This window comes from Carcharhinus amblyrhynchos, unplaced genomic scaffold, assembly GCF_965287045.1.
Source record: "Carcharhinus amblyrhynchos unplaced genomic scaffold, sCarAmb.v2.hapA scaffold_38, whole genome shotgun sequence".
NCBI classification, from domain to species: domain Eukaryota; kingdom Metazoa; phylum Chordata; class Chondrichthyes; order Carcharhiniformes; family Carcharhinidae; genus Carcharhinus; species Carcharhinus amblyrhynchos.
In genome coordinates, this window is record NW_027649779.1 from 6,030,986 (window position 1) to 6,056,372 (window position 25,387).

The 25,387-nt window shown below is 45.1% G+C and overlaps 1 protein-coding gene and 5 non-coding genes across 6 annotated transcripts in view; 4 read left to right on the forward strand and 2 right to left on the reverse strand.

Moving 5' to 3' along the window:
- LOC145362417 (uncharacterized) overlaps positions 1 to 21,598 on the forward strand; it is a 1,142,232-nt gene extending 1,120,634 nt beyond the window's left edge. Inside the window, exon 7 of the mRNA XM_080218454.1 lies at positions 20,338 to 21,598. Within this exon, the coding sequence (XP_080074580.1) occupies positions 20,338 to 21,402 (1,065 nt within the window). The 3' untranslated portion in view covers positions 21,403 to 21,598. The remainder of the gene's footprint in view (positions 1 to 20,337) is intronic.
- On the forward strand, positions 1,318 to 1,391 carry trnat-cgu (transfer RNA threonine (anticodon CGU)). Its single transcript has one exon. It is a non-coding gene; the product is annotated as a tRNA-Thr (tRNA).
- trnal-uag (transfer RNA leucine (anticodon UAG)) lies at positions 4,615 to 4,696 on the forward strand. Its single transcript has one exon. It is a non-coding gene; the product is annotated as a tRNA-Leu (tRNA).
- Positions 5,913 to 5,984, reverse strand: trnae-cuc (transfer RNA glutamic acid (anticodon CUC)). The gene has a single exon. It is a non-coding gene; the product is annotated as a tRNA-Glu (tRNA).
- trnav-aac (transfer RNA valine (anticodon AAC)) lies at positions 7,983 to 8,055 on the reverse strand. The gene has a single exon. It is a non-coding gene; the product is annotated as a tRNA-Val (tRNA).
- On the forward strand, positions 9,112 to 9,184 carry trnat-ugu (transfer RNA threonine (anticodon UGU)). Its single transcript has one exon. It is a non-coding gene; the product is annotated as a tRNA-Thr (tRNA).
- Positions 21,599 to 25,387: the final 3,789 nt, after the last annotated feature.

Consider the following 25,387-nt stretch of genomic DNA (forward strand, 5'->3'; position numbering starts at 1 on the left):
TGGTTGTATTTCTAATACAGATGGAGGGTGAGAAAGCGATGACCCAAACCAGTGTCCTCTGCTTGAACAAGGGGGATACAATATGATGGGGGCGGAGTTGGCTAATGTCAACAGGGAACACAGACTAATTGATTGGACAGTTGAGGAACAGTGGAGGATTTTTAAGGAAATTTTACTCAGTACTCAGCAAAAATATATTCCAGTGAAAAAAGAAGGAATGTAAGAAAAGGGATAACCAGCCATGGATAACTAAGGAAATAAAGGAGAGTATCAAATTAAAAACCAATGAATACAGAGTGGCCACAATTACTGAGGAACTAGAAGATTGGGAAACCTTTAAAAAGCAACAAAGGACTACTAAGAAAGCAAAAAGAAAGGGAAGATAGATTATGAGAGTAAACTCGCACAAAAGACGAAAACTGATAGTAAAATATTTACAAATATATAAAATAGAAAAGAGCGGCTAATGTAAATGTTGGACTCTTAGAAAGTGAGAAGGGGGATTAATAATGGGAAACAAGGAAATGGCCGAGCCCTTAAACAAGTTTGTTGTGTCGGTCTTCACAGTGGAGGATACAAATAGCACACCAATAATCGATGGACATGGGGGTGAGGACGTTGAAATGATCAATATTACTAAAACAGCAGTGCTGGGTAGGGTAATGGGACTAAAGGTAAACAAGTCCCCTGGTCCGGATGGAATGCATCCCGGGGTACAAAAAGAAATGGCAGAAGTAATAGCAAATACATTCGTTGTATTTTATCAAAATTTGCTGGACTCTGTGGAAGTGCCGGCTGATTGGAAAACAGCTAATGTAACGCCACTGTTTAAAACAGGAGGTAGACCAAAGGCAGGTAACTAAAGGCCAGTTAGCTTAACATCTGTGGTTGGGAATATGCTGGAATCGGTCATTAATGAAGAAATAGCAGGACACTTGGAAAAAAAATGGTTCAATCAAGCAGACACAGCGTGGATTCATGAATTCTTTATTAAATGTAAAACACAGCGAGACTATGAAGTGAGTAAAAAAAGTGAACTATTCAGCTGGATAAACTTGTGTCATATTTGGAAAAGTCAGAGGTATGAAATCAGCATAAAGCTCTGAAGAATATTCTCTAAACAGACACATGGCAGATACTGATAATTGGAAGTATTTGAAACGCCTAAAATTCTATCGCTTTCACATCGCATTTTGTAACTCCCTGTTGTCCATCTCAATTGCTCACACATCCACACAAGATCAGCCATCTGTAAATTCAGCCTGTTCCTTGTTTCGCAGATTATGGTACGTTTGCTGCAAGCAGCGCGCAGCGCTTGGCTCCATAGCTCAGTGGTTAGAGCACTGGTCTCGTAAACCAGGGGTCGCGAGTTCGACTTCTCGCTGGAGCCTGCTTAACTCTCCCTGGAAGATTTAGCTTATAATACCCAAAATACACACAGCAAGTGCAACGGGGTTCAAAGGTGATGAAATCAGCTCACATGACAGTTGATATTTCCAATGTGACTTCGAAAAGTGATTAGTTATTCCCATGATCATAGAAGTAACAAAAAGAGGCATGCTTGAAAAAGTTGGTGGTTTTGTTTGCGCATAGGAGCGCAGGAAGTTAGTTTGTTCGCAATCAGTTAGAAAGGGAAATGACATTTTGACCTTTCTTGTCAAAGGAATGGAGTTCAGCAACAAATAGGTATTACTACAGTTGAGAGAGTTTATTGAGACCGCATGTGGAAAATTCTTCCCAATGCTGGTCTCCATATTTAAGAAAAGATATTCTTGCATTGCAGACAGTATGGTGAAGGGTCACTAGTTTGCTCCGTAAGCTCGGGTTTACGCTGTGATGAGGACTTGAGTAAATTCGGTTGAAATTCTCTTGCGTTTCGAGGAATGAGAGGCGATCTCATAAAAACCTGCTCCATTCTGAATGGGGTCGAGAGGGTGGACGCTGAGAGATTGTTTCCACTGGGCGGGAATCTAAAACAGCATCAGCAAAAAGAGCGTTTGGGGCAGTCTGGAGCTTGTCCATTCTCCCCGTTTATACATAGGTTTCCTCCCGGTACTCCGGTTTCCTCCCACAGCTCAAAGATGTGCTGGTTAGGTCGATTGGACTTGGCAAATTGTCCCTAAGTGTCCAAAGGTGTGTAGGTTAGAGGGATTAGCAGGATGGGTGCGTGGGGCTGCGGGAATGGGATCTTGATGTGGTCTCAGTCGGATAGTCGTTGCAGAGTCAGACGGGCCGTATGGCCTCTTTCAGCAGTGCAGTGGTTCTATGAGATCAGAGGAATTTACTTCACGCAAAGTGCTGTGCATCTTTGAAACTCTCCCCCAAAGAGGGTTGTCGCTGCTCCTTCATCGAACACGTTTCAGACTGTGATGGAAAAAGAATATGGTCTGTCTGGGAATTAAGGAATATAGGGAGCTAGTGGGAAAATGGAGTTGAAGCCCAAGGTCGGATATGATGGCATTGAATAGTAGAGCAGGCTCGATAGGCCGAGTGATCTATTCCTGCTCCTATTTATTGTGTTCATGTGTATAAGAAAAACAGTAATTCATGTTTTTAATAAAAACAGATTATTCCACAAGTTCTCAGCTGGTTGGGAAGTCTTGTTGAAGTTGTACAAGACATTTTAAGGGCACATTCGTAAAACCGTGTGCAAATTCTGGTTTTCCTATTGTAGAAAGGATATTATTAAACTAGAAAAAGCGCAGAAAATATTTATTAGGATTTATTAGTACTTGACGGATTGAGTTATGAGGAGGGACTTTTATTTTCTCTGGAGCGTAGGAGGCAGAGGATTGACCTTATAGAGGTCTATAAAATAATGAGGGACATAGACGAGGTAGATAGTCAACATCTCTTCCCAAAGGTAGGGGAGTCTAAAGCTAGAGGGCTTAGATTTAAGGTGAGAGGGGAGAAATCCAAAAGTGTCCAGGTGGGATTTTTTTTTACTTCATACAGAAAATTCCAGGGGTAGTAGTGGATGCGGGTACAATTTTATCTTAAAAAAAACATTTAGATTGTTACATGATTACGATGGGAATAGAAAAATATGGGCCGAATGCGTGCAATTGGGATTAGTTTAGGGGTTTAAAAAAGGATAGCATGGACAAGTTGGGCCGAAGGGCCTGTTTCCATGCTGTTAACCTCCATGTGTCTATGAGTAGGTCTGGCAGCAAACATGAAGAGAAAAACAGAGTTAAGTTTCAGAATCCAACATAATGTTATTCAAAACAGTAACATCTTCGAGTTATAACAATTTGCACAACATCTAGACAGGGAATTGAATTCAATCCAGGCAACGAAAGCCCTGAATTTAAACTGTTGCTGTATTGCTGTAAAATTATTCAGGAAAGTTAACTGCTAACTGAAAGGCTGGAGGCTTGATTGCACCGTGAGCCACAGTTTTCCTCTATTCCTGCTTCTACTTATATTCTCAACATAGACACACTGTGTGTCCTTCTGCAACAAATAAACATTGTTCAAGCTTTGCTGTTCACACTGTTATTCAGTAAGTTGATATACAAATAGATCTCTGAATATTCATTTCAAATAATACAAGAGGCATTAGATTATGCTTTGGTATATTTCTAAACTATTAGAAACACTGTGTTCACAGTAACTGATAGAAGTTGTTGCTGCGATTGCAGATATAGAAGTAGAACCCACCATCACACCGAATGAATCCACTGTCTGTTTAAGTGTTGATCAGTGAAAATGCCAATCATCCTCTGTGACATACAGATACCGAATCAATAAGCAATAGCCAATGAAAATGGGAACCAGAATCAGTCAATCTTTCTCTCTACTTTCAAACATGTTGTTATTTTCTGTACCATTTGCCAGTGAGATGAATGATAAAGTGAACACAGTTTGTGATGTAAAAATGTGCTCACTCCTTCTGGGAACAAAATCACATTGATGCACAGAGCAACACACACAGAGAGACACAGAGACGGACAGAGAATTGAGGAGAAGCAAACGTCCAGAAATCAAGGATGTCAACAACTGGTTTCAGTCTTGTTCAATTTCTGGCTGGAGTTTAGCAAGTTATCGCTGATGAGCATTAATGAAGGAATCTGAAAGTGAAACAGGAAAAAAAAACAAACTGGAATATTTGGAAGGATTTGATTGCATTGAACGAAGAATTAATTCTGCAGTCACCTAAAGGAATGAATGCTGAGCAGAGCAGTGAGTGAGGTTCAAATCTTCGTGAGAAAACATCAGTTTCAAATCCACTTTCACTGCTGTTTTGATTGCAGGTCAGGAAGTGAAGCTTTATTGTTCTCCTCCAATCCGTGATAATGAATATCACTTATTTCCCGGCAGCAGGTACGAATCTCAGTCTCGCCTTGTGTCCTGTCCTTTCTCAGGTAAAGACTCGCAGCAAATTCAACAGGAAGCCATATTCTCCCATCTGAGGAGCAGACGAGGTTAAGGACAGTTTAAATGGAGCCGGCTCTTCACTGCAGCTCATTGTCTTTCTGACTGGAGATGAGTTTTGTTTGCTGCACATCTGATTCGGTGACGATTTCTTCATCGCTTATCCCAACTCCACTGATTTTGACATGTTTCAGTATCAATGCAGTGAAATGACAGGATTATCATGATTTCCCGTGTGGTAGTGTGGCCGAGCGGTCTAAGGCGCTGGATTTAGGCTCCAGTCTCTCTCGAGGCGTGGGTTCGAATCCCACCACTGCCAGACAGCAGTTGAACGCAGGGGTGTGTGTGGTCTTGTTTTTATTTTGATAAACACCCTTGTAAGAACGGGATATTGCGCTTGACTCATCGATCGACTGTTCCGACGCGCCATTGCAAAAAGAAAAACTCACCAACCTCCTCAGAATACAAATAGGGGACAACGTTCGAGTCCCTTCCTTCTCCAGTACGTCCCCAGAGTGATGAAGCCACGGCATCTTCTTCGGAACCTTCAGCATGCAACTGATGAAGACAAATATCTCGCGAAGGCCATCTCCACACACCTCTATTTGCCTTCAAAACACAGAGCAACCTCAAACAGACCATTGTTCGCAGAAAACTACCCAGCCTGCAGGAGAACATCGACAATGACACCACACACCACCGCCACGGTAACCTCTGCAAGATGTGTTGGATCATTGAAATGGATGCCATCAAACGTGAAAACAGAATCCACCAGGTAGACGATATATACACATGTAACTGAGCCACCGGGGTCTACCTCATCCACTGCATGAAAGGATATTCCGTATCATGGTATATCGCCTAGACAATGCAGACGCTACGACAACAGATGAATGGACACCGCTTCACAGCCGACAAGGCTATTCCATTCCTGCCGGGGAACACTTAAGCAGTCAAGGGCATTCAACCACCGATCTTCGGGTAAGCTTTCTCCAAGGCCGCCTTCAAGACACACCACAACACAGAATCGCTGAACAGATCTGATAGCCAAATTCCAAATTCAGAGAACGGCTTCAACCGGGATTTTGCGTTCATGAAACACGACTTGTAACCCCCACCTTTTGGCATGGGCTTGCAAAATCCTAGTAAGTGTCCAGGCTTGAGACAATTCACACTGCTTTAACCGGTCCTTATCCCCCTCTCCACTTAATCTCACAGTTACTGCTTCTGAGTGAAAACTGCCTCTTCTTCACTGGAGGTAGGAGAGTTCCTGCTTAATTCAATGAAAATGTTTTCTTGTCACTGAGCACAAGATTTGGACCCAGATCTGCGAGATATTTGTGTCAGTAGAAGGAATAATTTTTTCCCCATTAACAGTCAGATTTTATATCATCTGCGCTTTCTACCCTATCGCTCTCTCTTTTGTTCTTTTCATGTGACATTTCTAATTCAGATGCAAAAGAGGAAATCTTCCTGATACTGATTCCGACAGAACTGGAAGTAACGCAGGATTGTTGTACAGCAATAAATCTACATTCCCTGATCGGGAATCGAACCCGGGCCGCGGTGGTGAGAGCGCCGAATCCTAACCACTAGACCACCAGGGAAGCTGATGCAAATTTTTGTTTTAAAGGTGAACTTATCCATGAACCAATTGCTATTTATTTTATTTCAGACTTTTTAATTCACTAAATGCAAGTTTATCCTTCACATTGCCATGTTTATATCACACACAAGTCACTTTTTCAGCCAATGAAAGCAGTGATTCCTGTTAGCTGGAACTGGAAATGGACAGTGAGGTGAAATAGTCCCGCAAACTGCTCCTTTGGCGCTTTCAATTTCCAAAACCAAACAAACCCATCACTGTGGCTTCTGTGAAATGTACACGGTAATTCACGGCAGGCTTTCATCACGGAGGGTAATGGGCACACGTCATTTACCAAACTGGAAAGCAGGGAAAGCGAATGTATGAAACACGGCATTGAGGGGAGTTGGAGTTTACAGATGACAGTACAAAGAAACACAGATATCTTATCTTCCTGATCCAGTTACTGATTACAGGAATGTACACAGTGGGAATTATCCACTGTCGCACTCTCCTTCCAGCCTTGAGCACGGAGTTATGTTTTGAAGTGATTGAAGACTTGCTCCAGTAATTCAGGGTTTTGTTGAGACCACATTTGGAACAGTGTGTGCAGTTTGGATCTCCTCATTTTAGACAGAATCAAAGCAAAATCTGAGGATGCTGGAATCTGAATCAAAAACAGAAGATGCTGGAAAATCTCAACAGCTTTAATGAGAAACAATAGATAGCATTGAAAAACTGAAAGATTATTTCTCCTGATCCGGGAATCTGAAACACGGGGGCACAATCTCAGGATAAGGTGCTGATGATTTAGGACTGAGATGAGGAGAAATTGCTTCACTCAAAGGCTGGTGAATCTTGGGAATTCTCTACTCCAGAGGGTTCTGATGTTCCATCATTGAACACATTTCAGTTTGGGTTAGACAGATTTATGATCATTCCAGGAATGAATGGAAGCAGGGATATGGAATTGGAACAAATGCTCAGCCACAAGTTCATGTTTCAATTGTTTTTTTTAAGTTTAGTGGTGTAATGGAACATATAATGTTACATGTGATGTGTTAGAAATCAATCGTCATTAAATAATGTTGGTAACACCAGATAACAGTACAGCCGGGAACAATTGACAGCTATTTTTTTATTGGCACCCACGGACCCTTTGCCAACAGGCAACTGTTTACCCGTGAATGCTGATGGTGAGGAAAATAGTAGAATCTCGTCCCTGGGTGGTCTCGAACCATCAACCTTCACAGTTAGCACCCAAACGCGCTAACCAATTGCTCCACAGAGACTAAGCCAGTATACATAACGTAAATTCTAAAGTAGTGTGTCAGTGACCACAATTCTATTTCTGAAAACCTGTTCCAGAACTGCAGCATGACGGCACTGTTTACAATTCTATACAAGTCTCTTTAGTTCCGTTGATCCCGCAGCACTGCTGTAGTGTGTTGGTTCTTCCCTTTCTACTATGAACGGGTAAATCCACGTCTCTTACCACAGGGAGGAATTCAACGGGAGGCAAAGGAACTGATCACCATTTTTATTATGGGATTGAAACATTCAGGCACATAAATCCGGTCCGTTACAGGAAAGTCCAGTAGATCCGCACTGAGTCTCGATTCCCTCATCTGCCTGAGTGGTTTTTCCTGTTTCTTAGTGATGAAAAACATTTCTGTGAAATGTGCGCCATTTCCCCTTGTTCACTTACAATATCATTTGTATCTGTCTTTTTGAGCACACACTACTATCAGATATTTCAGATGGTGATTAACCATATTAGTCTGCACCTATAAACCCATTAAATTCTGTTGTCGACGGAACAAGATGCGGATAAATGCTCGGTGTCAAAATTGACTTCCCTGTCTTTTCGTCAAAATAACGTGTCCATAATTTCACAGAAAGTATTTGAGGGTGATATCAGATCAACGGTAACGTGTTTAACATCGAAGTTCGGTTCATGTTGAGCAACAAACTGAAATCAAACAGTTTTCTCTTCCACCACAAGAGAAAACTTAATAAATGTTCCTGCCCGGTTTCGAACCGGGGACCTTTCGCGTGTTAGGCGAATGTGATAACCACTACACTACAGAAACAACTGGACATTCACCCTAGCGAATCTGCCTGTCTGCAATGTTCAACTACGCTGTGTTGCTGCAGGTTCCGATAGTCAGACTGAGAGCCCATGTCACTGAATTCAGGAAGATAACCGTTACTTTCAATCTGATTGTACAACTTACCCCGAACACCAAAACTTAAAAGAGTTCCTCTGGCAAATATCTAAGGGAGCAATGATTTCTGCCCATTCATTGATGCATCATTTTCAACTTTCTTCGAATAATCTCAATCAATTGTACTCAGTGATAAAAGCAAATTACTGCGGATGGGAAAAGAGGAAATGCTCCAAAATCTCCCAATGTCTGACAGCACCTGTAAGGAGTGAAAAGGGCGGACGTTTCGAGTCCAGATGACACTTTATCAAACGGAGTTACTCCGATCGAGAAGACAGCCAGGAACACATGCTGAATGGCCTTTTGTCGGTATAAGCGACAGAATTGCAAACATTGAGACTGCAATCCCTGCCCAGAGGATGGATTGGGAATTTCTAACTGAGATTCAAATCCTGTCATTTTCACCTCCCGTCATTTCTCATCGTGACTTATTTTTATTGAAAATTATTGGAAATAAAGCAATGGGTACAGAGATGGTCAATTCATTACAAATCTCTCACATCAGCAACACTGAAGGTCCAGTGATCAGGATCGGCGCCGTGACGCGGTTTCGAATCCCAGTCACGGAGTGAATCATTTTTTGGTCAATTCTTCATTTAATGAAAACACGCCCCACAGCGTCTGTGAAGGGAACAACATCTAAATCTTCCAGCTGGATGAACTGGCATCGGAGCTGGAAAAGTCAGAGATGTAACACTAACGATAAACTCTGAAGAACATACATGTCAGATACACAACATACATGTCAGATACACACACATCACACATGTCAAATCGTGTCACTTTCAAGTTGCGTCTTTTAACTTCCTGCTCTCCATCTCAGACATTTCCCCATTCATCAAAAATCCCCCACCTCACACCCCATCCTGCTCCTCAATCCACCGATAATACTACTCGTACCGGAAAGAGTTAACAGCATTTGGCTCCATAGCTCAGTGGTTAGAGCACTGGTCTTGTAAACCAGGGGGCGCGAGTTCAATTCTCACTGGAGCCCCTAGGTGAAGTTTAGCTAATCCAAGCTGTAGGGAAAAGGCAGACGGAGTGGGAGACAAAACAGAGTGCTCGAATGATTGGAGGGGCAGATCGGGTGCAATTTTGGAAAGCAAAAATATATTCTTCTTCGTGAAAAACATCGAAAGACCAGAACATATTTGACGATCTGAAAAATATAAATGTTGATATTAAGAATATATGAGATGCGTTTGTACAAGGAATGCTTAAAGTTAGCATGTAGGTGCAGCAGATAATTGGAAGGGAAATTACATTTTGATCTTCTTTGCCAGCAGACTGGAGTTTAAAAATAACGAGGTGTCTGCAAATGATCACTCAAAGCATTTGACCTACTTGTTGTTGCTGCCACATTGAATGAAAAAAAATCACGTGCTTTTAGTGACCATTTGCATCTGGCGGTTCTCTGCCCGTTGAAGTGGTGGAGGCTACCTCACTAAATATATTTAAGTCACGGGTAAATAGGTTTTTCACAGACAAGGGAATTAAGGGTTATGGGGAGAAAGCGGGAAAGTGGAACTGATCCACTTCAGATCAGCCATGATCTTATTGAATGGCGGGGCAGGCTCGAAGGGCTAGATGGCCGACTCCTGCTCCTATTTCTTATGTTCTTATCTTATGGCAGGATGGTCAGTGAAGGTTTGAAGGGCCGAAGGGCATGCTCCTTTTCTTTGTTTTCTTTGTACTGCCATTTTTCTTTACCCAAAACTGAATTTCAGCTCTGTATTTAACCATTCCACCTCTGACATCTTCTCCAGTCACACAATCCTGTGAGATGTCTGCACTGATCTTATTGTGGCATCATGAGTGTTCCACATACAACATGACTTGCATCGATAAATTCTCATCCTGAACATTTGAATTGAAATTTCAGGGCAAGCAGAGCCTTTTGAGCAGAATGGTCCAGATTCCCATCCCCTTTAATGTGAACAAGTTGTTTCTAGTTTCCCTACAGAGCTTGTCTATTAAACAATGACTGAACACAGGGGGTGAATGTGAGAAGCTGAAGTTTCCAGTTGAAGAGGTTCCCAGTGTCTCTGAGCAGCTGAACTGGGGAAGCCTTTGGGCAGAGACTGCGCTGCTGCTATTTCCCTTCCTGACCACCGGGGGTCGCTGTAACACGCCCGGGCGCTGCTCCGCCCAGCGTCACCTCTTGCCCACTCCGGCCCGGAATTCCCCCAGAGTGCAGCGCGCGGGACGTCGTCTCCCCTGGCAACGTAAGATGGACGCCGCCGGCGTTGGGTGCGATTGTGGCGCAGGCGCAGTGAGGTCTGCCTGCAGCCCATTGTCCAGATTGCCCCCCAGTGGATGTGGTGGGGATGGTGCAGCAGATGGAGCAACAATCCCAGTTTCAATGGGGGGAGAGAAGCTGCAATGCTGCTCCCTGTTGTTCACTCCTCTCCCCAGTCTCAGCATTGCAGAGTGTTTAAACAAGAGGGTGCATTGTCACAGCAGCACCGAGACCCGCAGTTTAAGTTTATTTATTAGTGTCATTAATAAGTGGGCTTACATTAACACTGCAATGAAGTTACTGTGAGAATTGCCCTAGTCTCCACATTCCTGTTGGGGTAACACTGAGGGAGAAAAAGGGAAAAAAGGAACATAAAGACAGAAAATAAAGAAAGACGCCCGGCCCAATGCCCCCTAACCCAGCAGGTCTTTCAGACTGGGGAAGGAAACCCACACAGACACGGGGACAATGTGCAAATGCCCCACAGGTCCCTGGCACAGTGAGGCTGCAGTGTTAACCACTGTCCCACCATGCTGACACTGGGGCAAATGTATTTGGGGGGAACACGGGGCAGGTGGGGTTATCGCTAACTCAATTTGATGAGGTGGGGGGCATCAGGAAAAATCAGGCTGCTCCGCCCAGTGTCACCTCTTGCCCATTCCGGCCCGGCCGCTGCTCGTTGGCGGAACATCCGATTTGAAAGGCTGAATGTCCTCCTTCTGCTTTGTAAGAATTCTATGAGTCAATGAAGTGAAACTCTCCAGGCCAGGTAACATCATGGTAAATCTCCTCTACCCCCTTTCCAGTTCTACCACATCCGTCCTATCCCGGGGATCCCAGAACTGCACCATTTTTTCAAAGAAGTGACCAGATGTGTAGATGAGGGCAATGCTTCTGACGTAGTCTTCTTGGACTTCAGCAGGGCTTTTGACAAGGTCCCACACGGGAGACTAATCGGGAAGTTAAGATCCCATGGGATCCAAGGACATGTGTCAAATTGGATCCAGAATTGGCTGAGTGGCAGGAAGCAGAGGGTAATGGTGACTGGGAGGGGGGATTTTCAGACTGGAAGCCTGTATCCAGTGGGGTCCCACAGGGATCGATGTTGGGGCCCTTGTTGTTTGTGGTTTATTTATATAACTTAGTCTTAAATGCAGGAGGTTTATCAGTAAGTTTGTGGATGATAGGAGAATTGTTCGGGTGGTAAATGGGAGGATAGCCTTAGATTCCAGGGGGATAGAGACGGGCTGATCAGTGGCAATGGGGATCAGTGTGAGGTGATGCACTCGGGCAGGGCAAACAAGACAAGGGAACTACATGATGAACAGTAGGATCCCGGGAAGCTCCGAGGATCAGAGGGAGCTCGGTGTGCATGTACACCGGTCCCTTAAGGTAACAGGACAGGTGGATAAAGTGGTTAAGGAGACACACGGTTCACTTCTTTATTATCCGAGGGACAGAGTTTAAGAGTGGGGAGGTGATGCTGGAATTATATAAAATGTTGGTTAGGCATCAGGAAGGAGGAATGGGAGTGAGATGGAGAGGTTTGATTTTTATTCATTAATGGGACTGGGCATCGCTGGCTGGCCCACCATTTATTGCCCATCTCTCGGTTCCCGAGGGCAGTTCAGAGTAAACCACATTACTGTGGATCTGGAGTCACATGTAGGCCAGACCGGGTAAGGACAGCAGATTTGTATCAGTAAACCCTGCCCTAAACCTCTCTCAGTTATTACAATCTGGGCCTCCTATCAGTAATCTCTGCCCTGAATGCCTCTCGGTTATTACAATCTGGGCCTTGTATCAGTAATCTCTGCCCTAAACCTCTCTCAGTTATTACAGTCTGGGCCTTGTATCAGTAATCTCTGCCCTAAACCTCTCTCGGTTATTACAATCTGGGATTGTATCAGTAAACTCTGCCCTAAACCTCTCTTCGTTATTACAATCTGGGCCTTGTATCAGTAATCTCTGTCCTAAACCTCTCTCAGTTATTACAATCTGGGCCTTGCATCAGTAATCTCTGTCCTAAATCTCTCTCAGTTATTACAATCTGGGATTGTATCAGTAATCTCTGCCCTAAACCTCTCTCAGTTATTACAGTCTGGGTCTTGTATCAGTAATCTCTGTCCTAAACCTCTCTCAGTTATTACAATCTGGGATTGTATCAGTAATCTCTGTCCTAAAGCTCTCTCAGTTATTACAATCTGGGCCTTGTATCAGTAATCTCTGCCCTAAACCTCTCTCAGTTATTATAATCTGGGATTGTATCAGTAATCTCTGCCCTAAACCTCTCTCAGTTATTACAATCTGGGCCTTGTATCAATAATCTCTGTCCTAAATCTCTCTCAGTTATTACAATCTGGGCCTTGTATCAATAATCTCTGTCCTAAATCTCTCTCAGTTATTACAATCTGGGCCTTGTATCAGTAATCTCTGCCCTAAACCTCTCTCAGTTATTACAATCTGGGATTGTATCAGTAATCTCTGCCCTAAACCTCTCTCAGTTATTACAATCTGGGATTGTATCAGTAATCTCTGCCCTAAACCTCTCTCAGTTATTATAAAAATTGTTACTGAGGAGGAATTAACAGTGAGTTTAGTTTCGTGTTGAAGAGGATGAGAATTCCTGTTGTCGCCTTCTTCAAATTCTATCTTCATCTTTAAACATGTAATGATAAGTAAGAGAAAACCACCCACAGTGACCCCCAAAAACTAGACACTATAAATCTGACCTCCAAACAATGAATCTCTTCCCAAACTCAAAGCAGATGAACAGCCCAGTGTGAACTGGGTATACAGTGAACTGGAATGATCCCCTGAACCCAGTCTCTCATCAGTGTGAAAAACATTGATCAGAAATGAGTAATTGACAATTTTGGGGTGGCACAGTGACACAGTGGGTTGGCACTGCTGCCACGTAGTTGCAGGGACCCAGGTTCGATTCCCGGGGGCACAGTGACACAGTGGGTTGGCACTGCTGCCACGTAGTTGCAGGGACCCAGGTTCGATTCCTGGGGGCACAGTGACACAGTGGGTTGGCACTGCTGCCACGTAGTTGCAGGGACCCAGGTTCGATTCCCGGGGGCACAGTGACACAGTGGGTTGGCACTGCTGCCTCGTAGTTGCAGGGACCCAGGTTCGATTCCCGGGGGCACAGTGACACAGTGGGTTAGCACTGAACAAAGAACAACACAGCACGGGAAACAGGCCCTTCGGCCCAACGAGCCCGCGCCGCCATCTTGACAATGTGTTTTTCCTACACCTCCCTTGACCCATGTCTATGCTTATGGTACCCCCATTGGAAACCAGATTCAGGGGAGAATAATTTAGGGACAATTTGTTACATCAGCCTAAGAGCACATCTTTGGGGTGTGGGAGGAAACCAGAGCACCTGGAGGAAACCCACGCAAGCATGGGGAGAATGCACAAACTCCCACAGATACTGGCCCAAATCCATGTATCTGCACAGCAAAGTGATAGTCACTGAGCTGTTGTGGTGCCCATCTGCTGGTCCAGTTTTAAGCATACACAAAAGACGCAAAGTACTAGGCTACTCTCGAAACATCCTCTACCTTCTCCTCACCTCATAACCTTCTTCTCTCCAATGAAAATAACCTCAAGTCCCTCAGCCTTTCCTCATAAGACCTTCCCACCATACCAGGCAACATCCTGGTAAACCTCCTCTGCACCCTTTCCAATGCCTCCACATCTTTCTTATAATGCGGCGACCAGAACTGTACGCAATACTCCAAGTGCGGCCGCACCAGAGTTTTGTACAGTTGTAACATGATCAGGATATTGATTTTGATGATCAACCATGATAATCCTGAACGGTGGGGCAGGCTCGAAGGGCCAAATGGCCTATTCCTGATTCTATTTTCTACGCATGTTTCTATGTAACAGAACTGGGGTTATTTTTCAATCCTGCAGAAACAAACCCAAAGGAATGCGGCTCAGTCTCAATATGAAAAACAGCAAAATCCAATCACAATAGTTACTTGTGAATCCGCTGGTGTGTCAGCAGAGTGGACGACTGACTGAATCCCTTCCCACACACACAGCAGATGTATGGCTTCTCCCCAGTGTGAACCCGCTGGTGTCTCAGCAGATTGGCTGAGTGAGTGAATCCCTTCCCACACTGGGAGCAGGTGAACGGCCTCTCCCCAGTGTGAACCCGCTGGTGTTTTGCTCGGTTGGATGACTCCTTGAATTTCTTTCCACACATGGGGCAGGTGAATGGTCTGTCCTCCGTGTGAATTCGCTGGTGTTTCGCTAGATTGGCCGGCTGGCTGAATCCCTTCCCACACTGGGAGCAAGTGAACGGCCTCTCCCCAGTGTGAACTCGCTGGTGTAATGCGAGGTTGAATGACTGATTGAAGCCCTTCCCGCACACACAGCAGGTGAACGGCCTCTCCTTAGTGTGAATCCTTTGGTGTATACGCAAGCTGGATGACTGAATGAATCCCCTCCCACATCGGGAGCAGGTGAACGGCCTCTCCCCGGTGTGGCTGCGTCGATGAGTTTCCAGCTGTGATGGGTATTTGAATCCCTTCCCACAGTCCCCACATTTCCATGCCATCTCCTTGTTCTGACTGCAATTATGTTCCAAAAGGCTGGATGGTTGGTTGAAGTCTCGTCCACACACAGATCACATGTACAGTTTCTCCCCACTGTCAACGGTGCATTTTTCTTCTATATTCAAAACACAACGATATTCAGGTTACAATCACTTGGCCAACTCCATCAGGTTCCAAAACCATGTTTGGTTTTCGTTTCCCCACTGCAAATCCTCCTCTTCTAACACCCGATCAAACTGATTTAAAACAGAGAAAAGGGAGTGAGAAAGAACCCACAAAAGCAAGTAGTGAAATTGAGCTGAATGAGTCTGATATTTTGTGGGAGTGAGGAAAAGATAAACATAAAAGCTTCTGAATTGTCATAAAAACCCAGCTGGTTCACTAATGTCCTTCAGGGATGGGTATGTGCCACCTGGGCTGGGGCTACACAAGAATCTGGGCACTGTGTGAGGTGACAGAGAGAAATGGGAGAGGCAGTGGCAAAGGAGAGGGATTTCAAACATCTAAACTCGACAGGAACTTTGACAGAATCCCCCAAACTCTCAATCTCCATCATCTGTAAGGACCAAGGTAGCAGGTAGGTGTGAACACCATCACCTCCAAGCTCCCTTCTAACTCACAAACCATTCTGACTTGTCTGACATCCACTACTAAAAGAACAGAAATTTCTTCCATATAAATACTGGGAAGACTGAACCCATTGAGTTCAGTTCCCTATACAACTTCCATTCCCTCACCAGCAAATCTATCCCTCTTCCTGGCAACTGTCTTGGGGTGAAATATTTCACCCCAAGGTGAGCTTCCAGCCACACAAAGAACAAAACAGCACGGGAAACAGGCCCTTCGGCCCAACGAGCCCACGCCGCCATTTTAACATTGTGAGTGCCCTCTTCTCCCTCTGATCTTTGTCTACACCTATTGGACTCCAGAATAAAGGAATTATAACCAGATTGAGGGAAGGCTAATTTAGGGACAATTTGTTACACCAATCAGCCTAAGAGCACATCTTTGGGGTGTGGGAGGAAACCGGAGCACCCAGAGAAAACCCATGCAAGCACGGGGAGAATGTGCAAACTCCCACAGACACCGGCCCAAATCCATGTGTCTGCACAGCAAACAGTGATAGTCACTGAGCTGTCGTGTTGCCAGTCAGCTGGTCCAGTTTAAGCACACACTAACGACATGAAGCACTAGGCAACTCCTGATGCAACATCCAAGAGCAGCCCTCGCATGACCTACCGCGTGTATGTCCCTTGTTGGACAACAAGGCGGACCGAATAACATCCACATCATCATCAAGACTGCCTATTTGTGACATGAAACTCAGGAGAATGAAGATATAGAGGGAGAATGGAATGGTCTGAATTGCTCTACAGAGAGTTGCCATGGATTTGAGTTGCCAAATGGATTTCTTCTATGCTGTAATGTTTGCATCACTGGAAATATATATGACTGTTACACTACATATTCTACCCTCTCCTTTCCTTTTCTATGTACAGTATGCTTTGCCTCGAGAGCATGCAAAAAACAATACTTTTCATTATACCCTAATCCAAGGATAGAATCCCTGCAGTGCAGAAGGCCATTCGGCCCACCGAGTCCATACCAACCACAATCCCACCGAGGACCTATTCCTGCAACCCCACATACTTACCCGTTAATCCCCCAACACTGTGGCCAATTTATTATGGTCAATCAACCTAATCGACATATCTTTGGCACCAAAAGAGAAAATGCTGGAAAATCTTGGCAGGTCTGGCAGTATCTATAAGGACAGAAAAGAGCTGATGTTTCAAGTCGAGATGACCCTTTGTCAAAGCTGAAAGGCGTAGAAAGTGGGAGATATTCATATGCAGGGGGAGGGAATGAAAGACGAGTCATTGCCATAGAAACTCCTGTGCTTCCCCTTTTCCCCTTCTTCTAAATATTACCTCTCTCCCACCCATTCTCCCCCTCCCCCCCATTTTCATCTGGCACAGCTTACTCTCTGATTTCAGCTTCTCTGCCATTAGGCCATCCACACCCGTTATTCTCTCTATGGACTGCCGTTAGCAGCCTTTTCCCCTAGTTTCTGTGTCTATGACTCATCGTTCAGTCCCTCACCCTGCAGTATAAATATCCCCCTATTTAATGCCTTTTAGCATTGACAAAGGGTCATCTAGACTCGAAATGTCAGCTCTTTCCTCTCCTTACATGCTACCAGACCTGCTGAGATTTTCCAGAATTTTCTCTTTTGGTTTCAGATTCCAGCATCTGTAGTAATTTGCTTTTATCTGCACATTTTTGGACATGGGATATCAAATCAAACAGGTAACATTGACAAAGTGCTATATATTCCAAGACAAGAAATAACAAGCATAAATAACCTAATATATAACATATAACTACGTTAAACATATCTGTCCCATACTAATTTATTGTTCATTTAAATATTAGTCCTCTCCTAGGAAAACTCCCCCTTTAATTGTGAACATTGGATAAGAGGCTATCCTATTATCCAGATAAGTAAACCTGTCAAACTGAGGGAGTTAAAGGTTGCCAATGTCTTTGAGAGAGAAAGAGAAAAGATACCTGGGCCTAATGATACTCCTAATTTCGATGTCCGTCTGTAACCTTTCCAGAGTCTGCATTCACTTCCTTTTCCTTCAGTTGCTGCAGGTCCCCAATTTCCCCCAGAATGAGAATAGAAATGGAAAGGGGGAGACACTGATTTCCTCCCAGATGTTGCCCAGAGGAGGAAGTTTCACTCTGAAGCTCACGGGGCAACTTCCGCCTTGTGACGTCATAATAGGACCCTGCCTGAATCAGCCAATAGGAATCACTCTGCTCGCATGACTACTTCCGTATTGTGACGTCACAAATGAGCCCTGCCTGAATCAGCCAATAGAAATCACGCTGCTCATGGGACTACGTCCGCCTTGTGACGTCACAGTCGAGTCCTGCCTGAATCAGCCAGTAGGAATCACTCTGCTACGCGGTGACGTCACCGGGTTCCGGTACGCAGGCCCGGACGCCGATCCTCCCCACACCGCCCCCGGGAACAGAATCATTTTTGCCCCGCCCCCGAGTTCTGGCCAATCGGAAGCCCTGGCAGACCGGAAGGACTCTTGTACTCCTGCCAATCAGTGGGTGGGCTTTGTGACGTAGGAGGTTGAGCTTCACACAGACTGAACCTTCTTCCTGTGTCCCCACATCAGTGAGTAAAACAGTTTGTGTTACAGACAGTGAACAGGCAGGGAGGTTTTCAGGAGGGAAGGGGAAGAGTTCACTTAGTGAATAGTGAGGCTGTGAGTGGGAGATGGAGAGGAAGGGAGTCTGAGCAGCTGGAAAAAGCAGCTGAGTGGGAGAATCTACCAGTGAGAGATCCAGAGGCTGTGACTCCTGGGGCTGTCTGTGGGAATGGGCTGCAGGGAGAGTTTAGTCCAACCTCCTGTAAAAGGAAATGAGCTGAACCTATACCTGGGAAATACAGAGAGTTGTGGGACTCTGTAACTGGAATTAGAGCCAAATGTGTGGAGGGAGGAAATGTTTGATTTGATTTGATTTATTATTGTCACATGTGTTAACTTACACTGAAAAGTATTTTTTTCTTGCATGTTATTCAGACAAAGCATACTATTCATAGAGAAGGAAACAAGAGAATGCAGTATGTAGTGTTACAGTCACAGCTAGGGTGTAGAGAAAGATCAACTGAATGTAAGGTAGATCCATTCAAAAGTCTGACAGCAGCAGGGAAGATGCTGTTCTTGAGTCGGTCGGTACGTGACCTCAGAATTTTGTATTTTTTTCCCGATGGATGAAGGTGGAATAGAGAATGTCCAGGGTGTGTGGGGTCCTTAATTATGCTGGCTGCTTCCCCGAGGCAGTGGGAAGTGCAGACAGAGTCAATGGATGGGAGGCTGGTTTGTGATGTTTGTAAATATTTGTAAACATTTGTAAATGTTTGTGATTTTTGTGGAACCTGTCTGAAGTATTTAAAGGCAAATTTACCCTGTCTGTAACAAGTATCATTGTTTGTGAATGCATGCTTTGTTAATGTTGATTTTAGTTTAATTATTGCAGTGAAAGTATAAAATTAATGAAACCTTATTCTTTGCTTTATTCCATTAGGATTGTCTAGGAATTGTTTATTTGAAGATTATCAGTCTCTATGGAGAGGTATTTCTAGTTTTGTTATTGTACATGTTGGATATATTGTTGATGCTGCAGTAAGTTACATTTATTTTTCTTTCTATTCTTGGAATATAATAATGATGTGGGTATGCCGGCGTTGGACTGGTGTAAACACATAATATTATAATATTATCAAATAAATAGGTTGGACTAAAACCTGGTGTTGTCAGACTTTTTACTGGAATATGATAATGCAGTTATGTTATATATTTCCAGTCAGTGAGACATTATAGTACAAAAAATGTCCATTTGACAATTCAAATCCATGTCAACTCTCCATAGAACAATCCAGTTGGTCCCATTCCCCCTCTGTATCACTGTCTTAAAGGTTTATTTCTTTTGAATGACTAACATTATTTGAAATCATGGGTTCTCTCTGCTTCTACCATCCTCATGTGGGGTGAATTCCAGTTTATGGCCACTTGAAGTCCAAACAAACCTTGTACACATATTCCCCACCTCTCTCTAATGAAGTAACATAGCGCTTTTACACAAATTATAGTCCAGTTATATAAGGGATATATCAGTGAACAGCTTGCCTGAAGATTTTCAGGTCTGTGTGTGTCCTGGAGCATGAACCAGCAGAATCGGGAGAGTGACTATTTGGTGCAGAGTGTGTGGGACAGAAATTTACAACTTTTCAGGAATAAAAAAAAGTTTAATTGAGAATTGTCCATTCTGAATTTCTTTTCTATGCGCACAGCGTTGACTTTTGTAAACTTCTTTCACAGGATATTAGAAGGGGAGGATTTACAGGACAGAAATATCAAAACAAAACATCACGTTCAGATCTGATAGATTCACTCGATTAATCACAACGTGAATATCATCGGCCTTGGACTCTAGAAGGAGATTTTTTGGGGTTTTTTTTCTGTCTGTGGGAAAAGATTGAACATCAGTGTGACTGGAAAAGCAGTGAGAAGTACAAACCTGAGTGTGTGATCAGGTTACACAGTCTGAAAAGCATTGCACCGTTTACGTTGAGAGGGACTGTACATCTGTTCTCGGTGAGGACGGGGCTTCATCTGATTGTCAAACCTGGAGGGACAGCAGGCCCCCCGCATCGGGGAGAAACAGTGGAAATGTGGGGACTGTGGGAAAGGATTCAAAGCACCGTGTGAGCTGGAGATCCATCGACGCAGTCACACTGGGGAGAAGCCATTCACCTGCCCTGATTGTGGGAAGGGATTCTCTCAGTTATCCAACCTGCTGACCCATCAGAAAATCCACACTGGGGAGAGGCCGTTCACCTGCTCTGAATGTGGGAAGGGTTTCACTGATTCCTCCCGTCTTCTGACGCACGGACGCATTCACACGGGGGAGAGGCCTTTCGCCTGCACTGAGTGTGGGAAGGGGTTCGGGGATTTGTCCAGCCTCCGGAGACACAAGCGAGTTCACACCGGGGAGAGGTCATTCCCTTGCTCCGTGTGTGGGAAGGGATTCACTCTTTCGTCCAACCTGCAGAGACACCAGCGAATACACGCCCGGGAGAAAGTGCTCAGCTGCTCAGAGTGTGGGAAGGGATTCAGTAATTCCTCTGCTCTGCAGAAGCACCGGAGAGTTCACACCGGGGAGAGGCCGTACGCCTGCTCTGACTGCGGGAAGGGATTCACTCGGTCATCTCACCTGCTGATACACCAGCGAGTCCACACCGGAGACAGGCCATTCACCTGCACCGTGTGTGGAAGAGGATTCAGTGCATCATCTACCCTGCAGAACCACCAGGCAGTTCACACTGGGGAGAGGTCATTCACCTGCTCCGTGTGTGGGAAGGGATTCACTCAGTTATCAACCTTGCTGCGACACCAGGCAGTTCACACTGGAGAGAGGCCGTTCCCCTGCTCTGTGTGTGGGAAGAGATTTACTCGGTCCACTAATCTGCTGACACACCAGCGAATTCACTCTGGGGAAAGACCGTTCAGTTGCACTGAGTGTGGGAAGGGATTCACTGATCCCTCCAGCCTCTGGAAACACCGGCGAGTTCACACTGGGGAGAGGCCGTTCGCCTGCTGTGTGTGTGGGAAGGGATTCACTGAGTCGTCTAGTCTGCGTGCGCACCGTCGAGTTCACACCGGGGAGAAGCCTTTCACCTGTTCTGACTGTGGGAAGGGATTTGCTGATCCTTCCAGCCTGCGGAAACACAAGCAAGTTCACACGGAGGAGAGAGGCTGTTCACCTGCTCTGAGTGTAGGAAAGGATTCACTGAGACATCCAACCTGCTGAGACATTATGGCAGTCACACTGATTACAGACCTTTTAAATACTCTGGGTGTTAATTGTATAATTTGGGATTAAATATATACAAGCAGTGGATATTGATTAGATGTTTACATGAGCACATATAGACACTTACTGACAGAGCATGGAATAGTATTAAGAGTTAGATACCTGTAATGTTTCACTCTATGAATAAATCTATACCAAGTAAAGATCGGAACTAGTTTCCTCCTTCACCATAAGGCGGTCAGGATTATGATGTGGTAACAGTGAAAATACCTGACATTTCCGATCTGAATGTTTGAGAAAGAATAATGAGAGCTTTGATTAAAAATCAGAAGGGAAAGATGTAAATTATCTTAAAGCTCCACAGACGATTTGTTCACACTATTTGCCAAAGATTGAAAAGTCCTGCTTCAAGATACAGGAGCAGATGATGAAGGGTATATAAGACTCATACAAGACACTAGTGCAGAGTGTACAATGTATAAAAATTATTAGAGGATGCCATCATATCCCAACATTAAACCTTCCCTTGGAGCTGAACCTGAGGCACCAGCTCAGTTTCTGAATGATGAGTTTTGAGACGTGTGTCAAAACATGAACGTTCTGCTCAGGAACATCACACAGAAAGTCCTTTCAGCGATGCGCTCTGTGAAAGGAATCCTGTGGTGATCGATGAAATGCAGAAAATCTCAGCTGATCACGATCATATCTGTTTCCACTATCACTCCCGGCAGCAAATTCCAGGCACCCACCACCTTCGCTTGTAAAAAACTTGTCTCAAAATCTCCTTTAAACCTTGTCCCTCGCACCTTAAACCTGTGGCCCCCCGAGTAATTGATTCTCCCACCCTGGGGAAAAGCTTCTGACTATCCACTCTGTCCATGCCTCTCATAATCTTATAGACTTCTATCAGGTCTCCCCTCACCCTCCGTCATTCCAGTGAGAACAAACCAAGATTCTCCAACCTCTCCTCATAACTAATGCCCTCCATACCAGGGAAACATCCTGGTAAATCTTTTCTGCACCCTCTCCAGAGCCGCCTCCTTTTGAATGGACCTACCTCATATTAAGCTGATCATTTTCTTCACTGGGGGATGGGGTGTTGAGTCCCCCTCCGGGGGGGTGGATCCTCCCCTCCCACCCACTGCCCCTGACGCTGCCTCCGCTTATCCACCTCCTTCCCACCTGAAGATGAGCCTGGACGTGAGCCTCACTACGCATGCTACGCGTCACAATGCCCGGGGACTGATTGACAGTGGCGCCGGCCCAATAGGGGAAGGGGGCGGGGCTGGAGGACCGCGTGGGAGCCGGTAGTCCTCCAACCAATCGGAGTGAATGAGGGGCGGGGCTGGAAGACCGAGCGGGTGCGGCTGGTCCTCCAACCAATCGGAATGATTGAGGTTGGGGGGGCGGGGGGGGAGAGAGAGAGACATGCTCTCAGGCATGCGCAGTGCTGGTAATGGTGACGGACAGAGGGACGGTGAAAGGCTGATGCGAGATCAGTACGAGGTAAAGGGCGGTGCGCAGAGAGCGGTAGATCCGGCCGGCGGGTGAATAGGCTTTGTAAACATGTTGTCCAAACTCACACCCCGGGAAATAACTTCCTGGTCATCCCGTTTTGAACCAAATGGAGCCGCGGCTTGTCGTGCTGGGCCTGGGCTGACTGCCGCCATTGTGCCGGAAGTGTATCATTTGTGGCCGCCATGTTTGTGGGGGGCAATATGTGCAGCGGCTTGGCGCCATGTTTGTGAGGGGCAATGTGACGTATGGGATTTGAACCCCTGCAGTCCATGTGGTGTAGGTACATCCACCCTGCTGGTAGGGAGGGAATTCCAGGAGTTTGTCCCAGTGACTGAAGGAATGGCGATATATTCCCAAATCATTTTAAACATTATTTATAGATCAGTGGGTTTGGTCAGTCACATGAAGAGCCATGGTGAAATTCACGACCCTAAGTAGACATGAGTGACACAGTGGCACAGTAATTAGCACTGCTCCCTCACGGTGCCAGGGATCCAGTTTCAGTTCCTGGCTTGGGTGACTTCAGTTAAATTATTGATTAGCGTCACAAGGAAGCTTGTTTTAACGCTGCAGTTAAGTTACTGTGAAATTCTGTGCAGTTTATATGCTCTCCTCGCATCTGCGTGGGTTTCCTCCGGGTGCTCCAGTCCCCCTCCTCCCCCCACCCCCGGTTAATTTACTAAGGGGTAAATTTCCCTTTAGTTTCCCAAGATGTGGCGATAAGGGGACTTGGCTAAGGTAAATGTGTGAGGCTGCAGGGATAGGTCGTAGAGGTTTACAAGCATGAAAACAGGCCCTTTCATCCAACTGGTCCATGCTGCCCTTTTTTTTAAAACCCCTAAGCTAGTCCCAATTGCCTGCATTTGGCTAATTTCCCTCTATACCCATCTTATCTGTGTAGCTGTCAAAACGCTTTTTGAAAGACAAAATTGTACCTGCCTCTACTAGAACATAGAGCAGTATAGCGCAGTACAGGCCCTTCGGCCCTCGATGTTGCGCTGACAAGCGGAACCAATCTAATGACCCTCTAACCTAAACTATTCCAATGTTATCCATATGCCTATCCACTGACCATGTGAACGCCCTTAAAGTTGGCAAGTCCACAACTGCTGCAGGCAGGGCATTCCACACCCTTATTACCCTCTGAGTAAAGATCCTACCTCTGACATCCATCCTATAAATACCACCCCTTAATTTAAAGCTATGTCCCCTCGTGTTAGCCTTCACCATCCGAGGAAAAAGGCTCTCACTATCCACCTTATCTAATCCTCTGATCATCTTGTATGCCTCAATTTGGTCACCTCATAACCTTCTTCTCTCTAATAAAAATAACCTCAAGTCCCTCAGCCTTTCCTCATAAGACCTTCCCACCATACCAGGCAACATCCTGATAAACCTCCTCTGCACCCTTTCCAATGCCTCCACATCTTTCTTATAATGCGGTGACTAGAACTGTACGCAATACTCCAAGCGCGGCCGCACCAGAGTTTTGTACAGTTGTAACATGACCTCACGGCTCTGAAATTCAATCCCTCTACCAATAAAAGCTAACACACCGTACGCCTTCTTAACAACCTTATCAACCTGGGTGCCAACTTTCAGAGATCTATGCACATGTACCCCGAGATCTCTGTGCTCGTCGACACTACCAAGAGTCCTTCCATTAGCCCTATATTCTGTACTCCTGTTACTCTTACCAAAGTGAATCACCTCACACTTTTCCGTATTAAACTCCATTTGCCACCTCTCGGCCCAGCTCTGCAGCTTATCTTTGTCCCTCTGCAAACTGTAACATCCATCCTCACTGTCTACAACTCCTCCAACTTTGGTGTTGTCAGCGAATTTACTAATCCATCCTTCTACACCCTCATCTAGGTCACTTACCTAGAACGAGCTGCCAGAGGTAGTACTACTACCTCTGGCAGCTCGTTCCAGACACTCACCACCCTCTGTGTGAAAAAATTGCCCCTCTGAACACTTTTGTATCCCTGCCCTCTCACCTTAAACCTATGCCCTCTAAATTTAGACTCCCCTACCTTTGGGAAAAGATATTGACTATCTAGCTGATCTGTGCCCCTCATTATTTTATAGACCTCTACAAGATCACCCCTCAGCCTCCTACAGTCCAGAGAAAAAAGTCCCAGTCTGTCCAGCCTCTCCTTATAACTCAATCCATCAAGTCCCAGTAGCATCCTAGTAAATCTCTTCTGCACTCTTTCCAGTTTAATAATATCCTTTCTATAACAGGGTGACCAGAACTGTAGAAAGTATTCCAAGTGTGGGCCTTCCCAATGTCTTGGGTGGACAGGAGGGCCTGGGTAAAGCACTCTACCAGAGAGTCAGTACAGACTCAATAGGTCGAAGTGGCCTCCTCTTGCACTGTAGGGATTCTATGATGATAGATATCATCCTCAAATCGAGGGACTGTTGATGATGAAGATAATCAAGGTGCAACAGGGAGTTA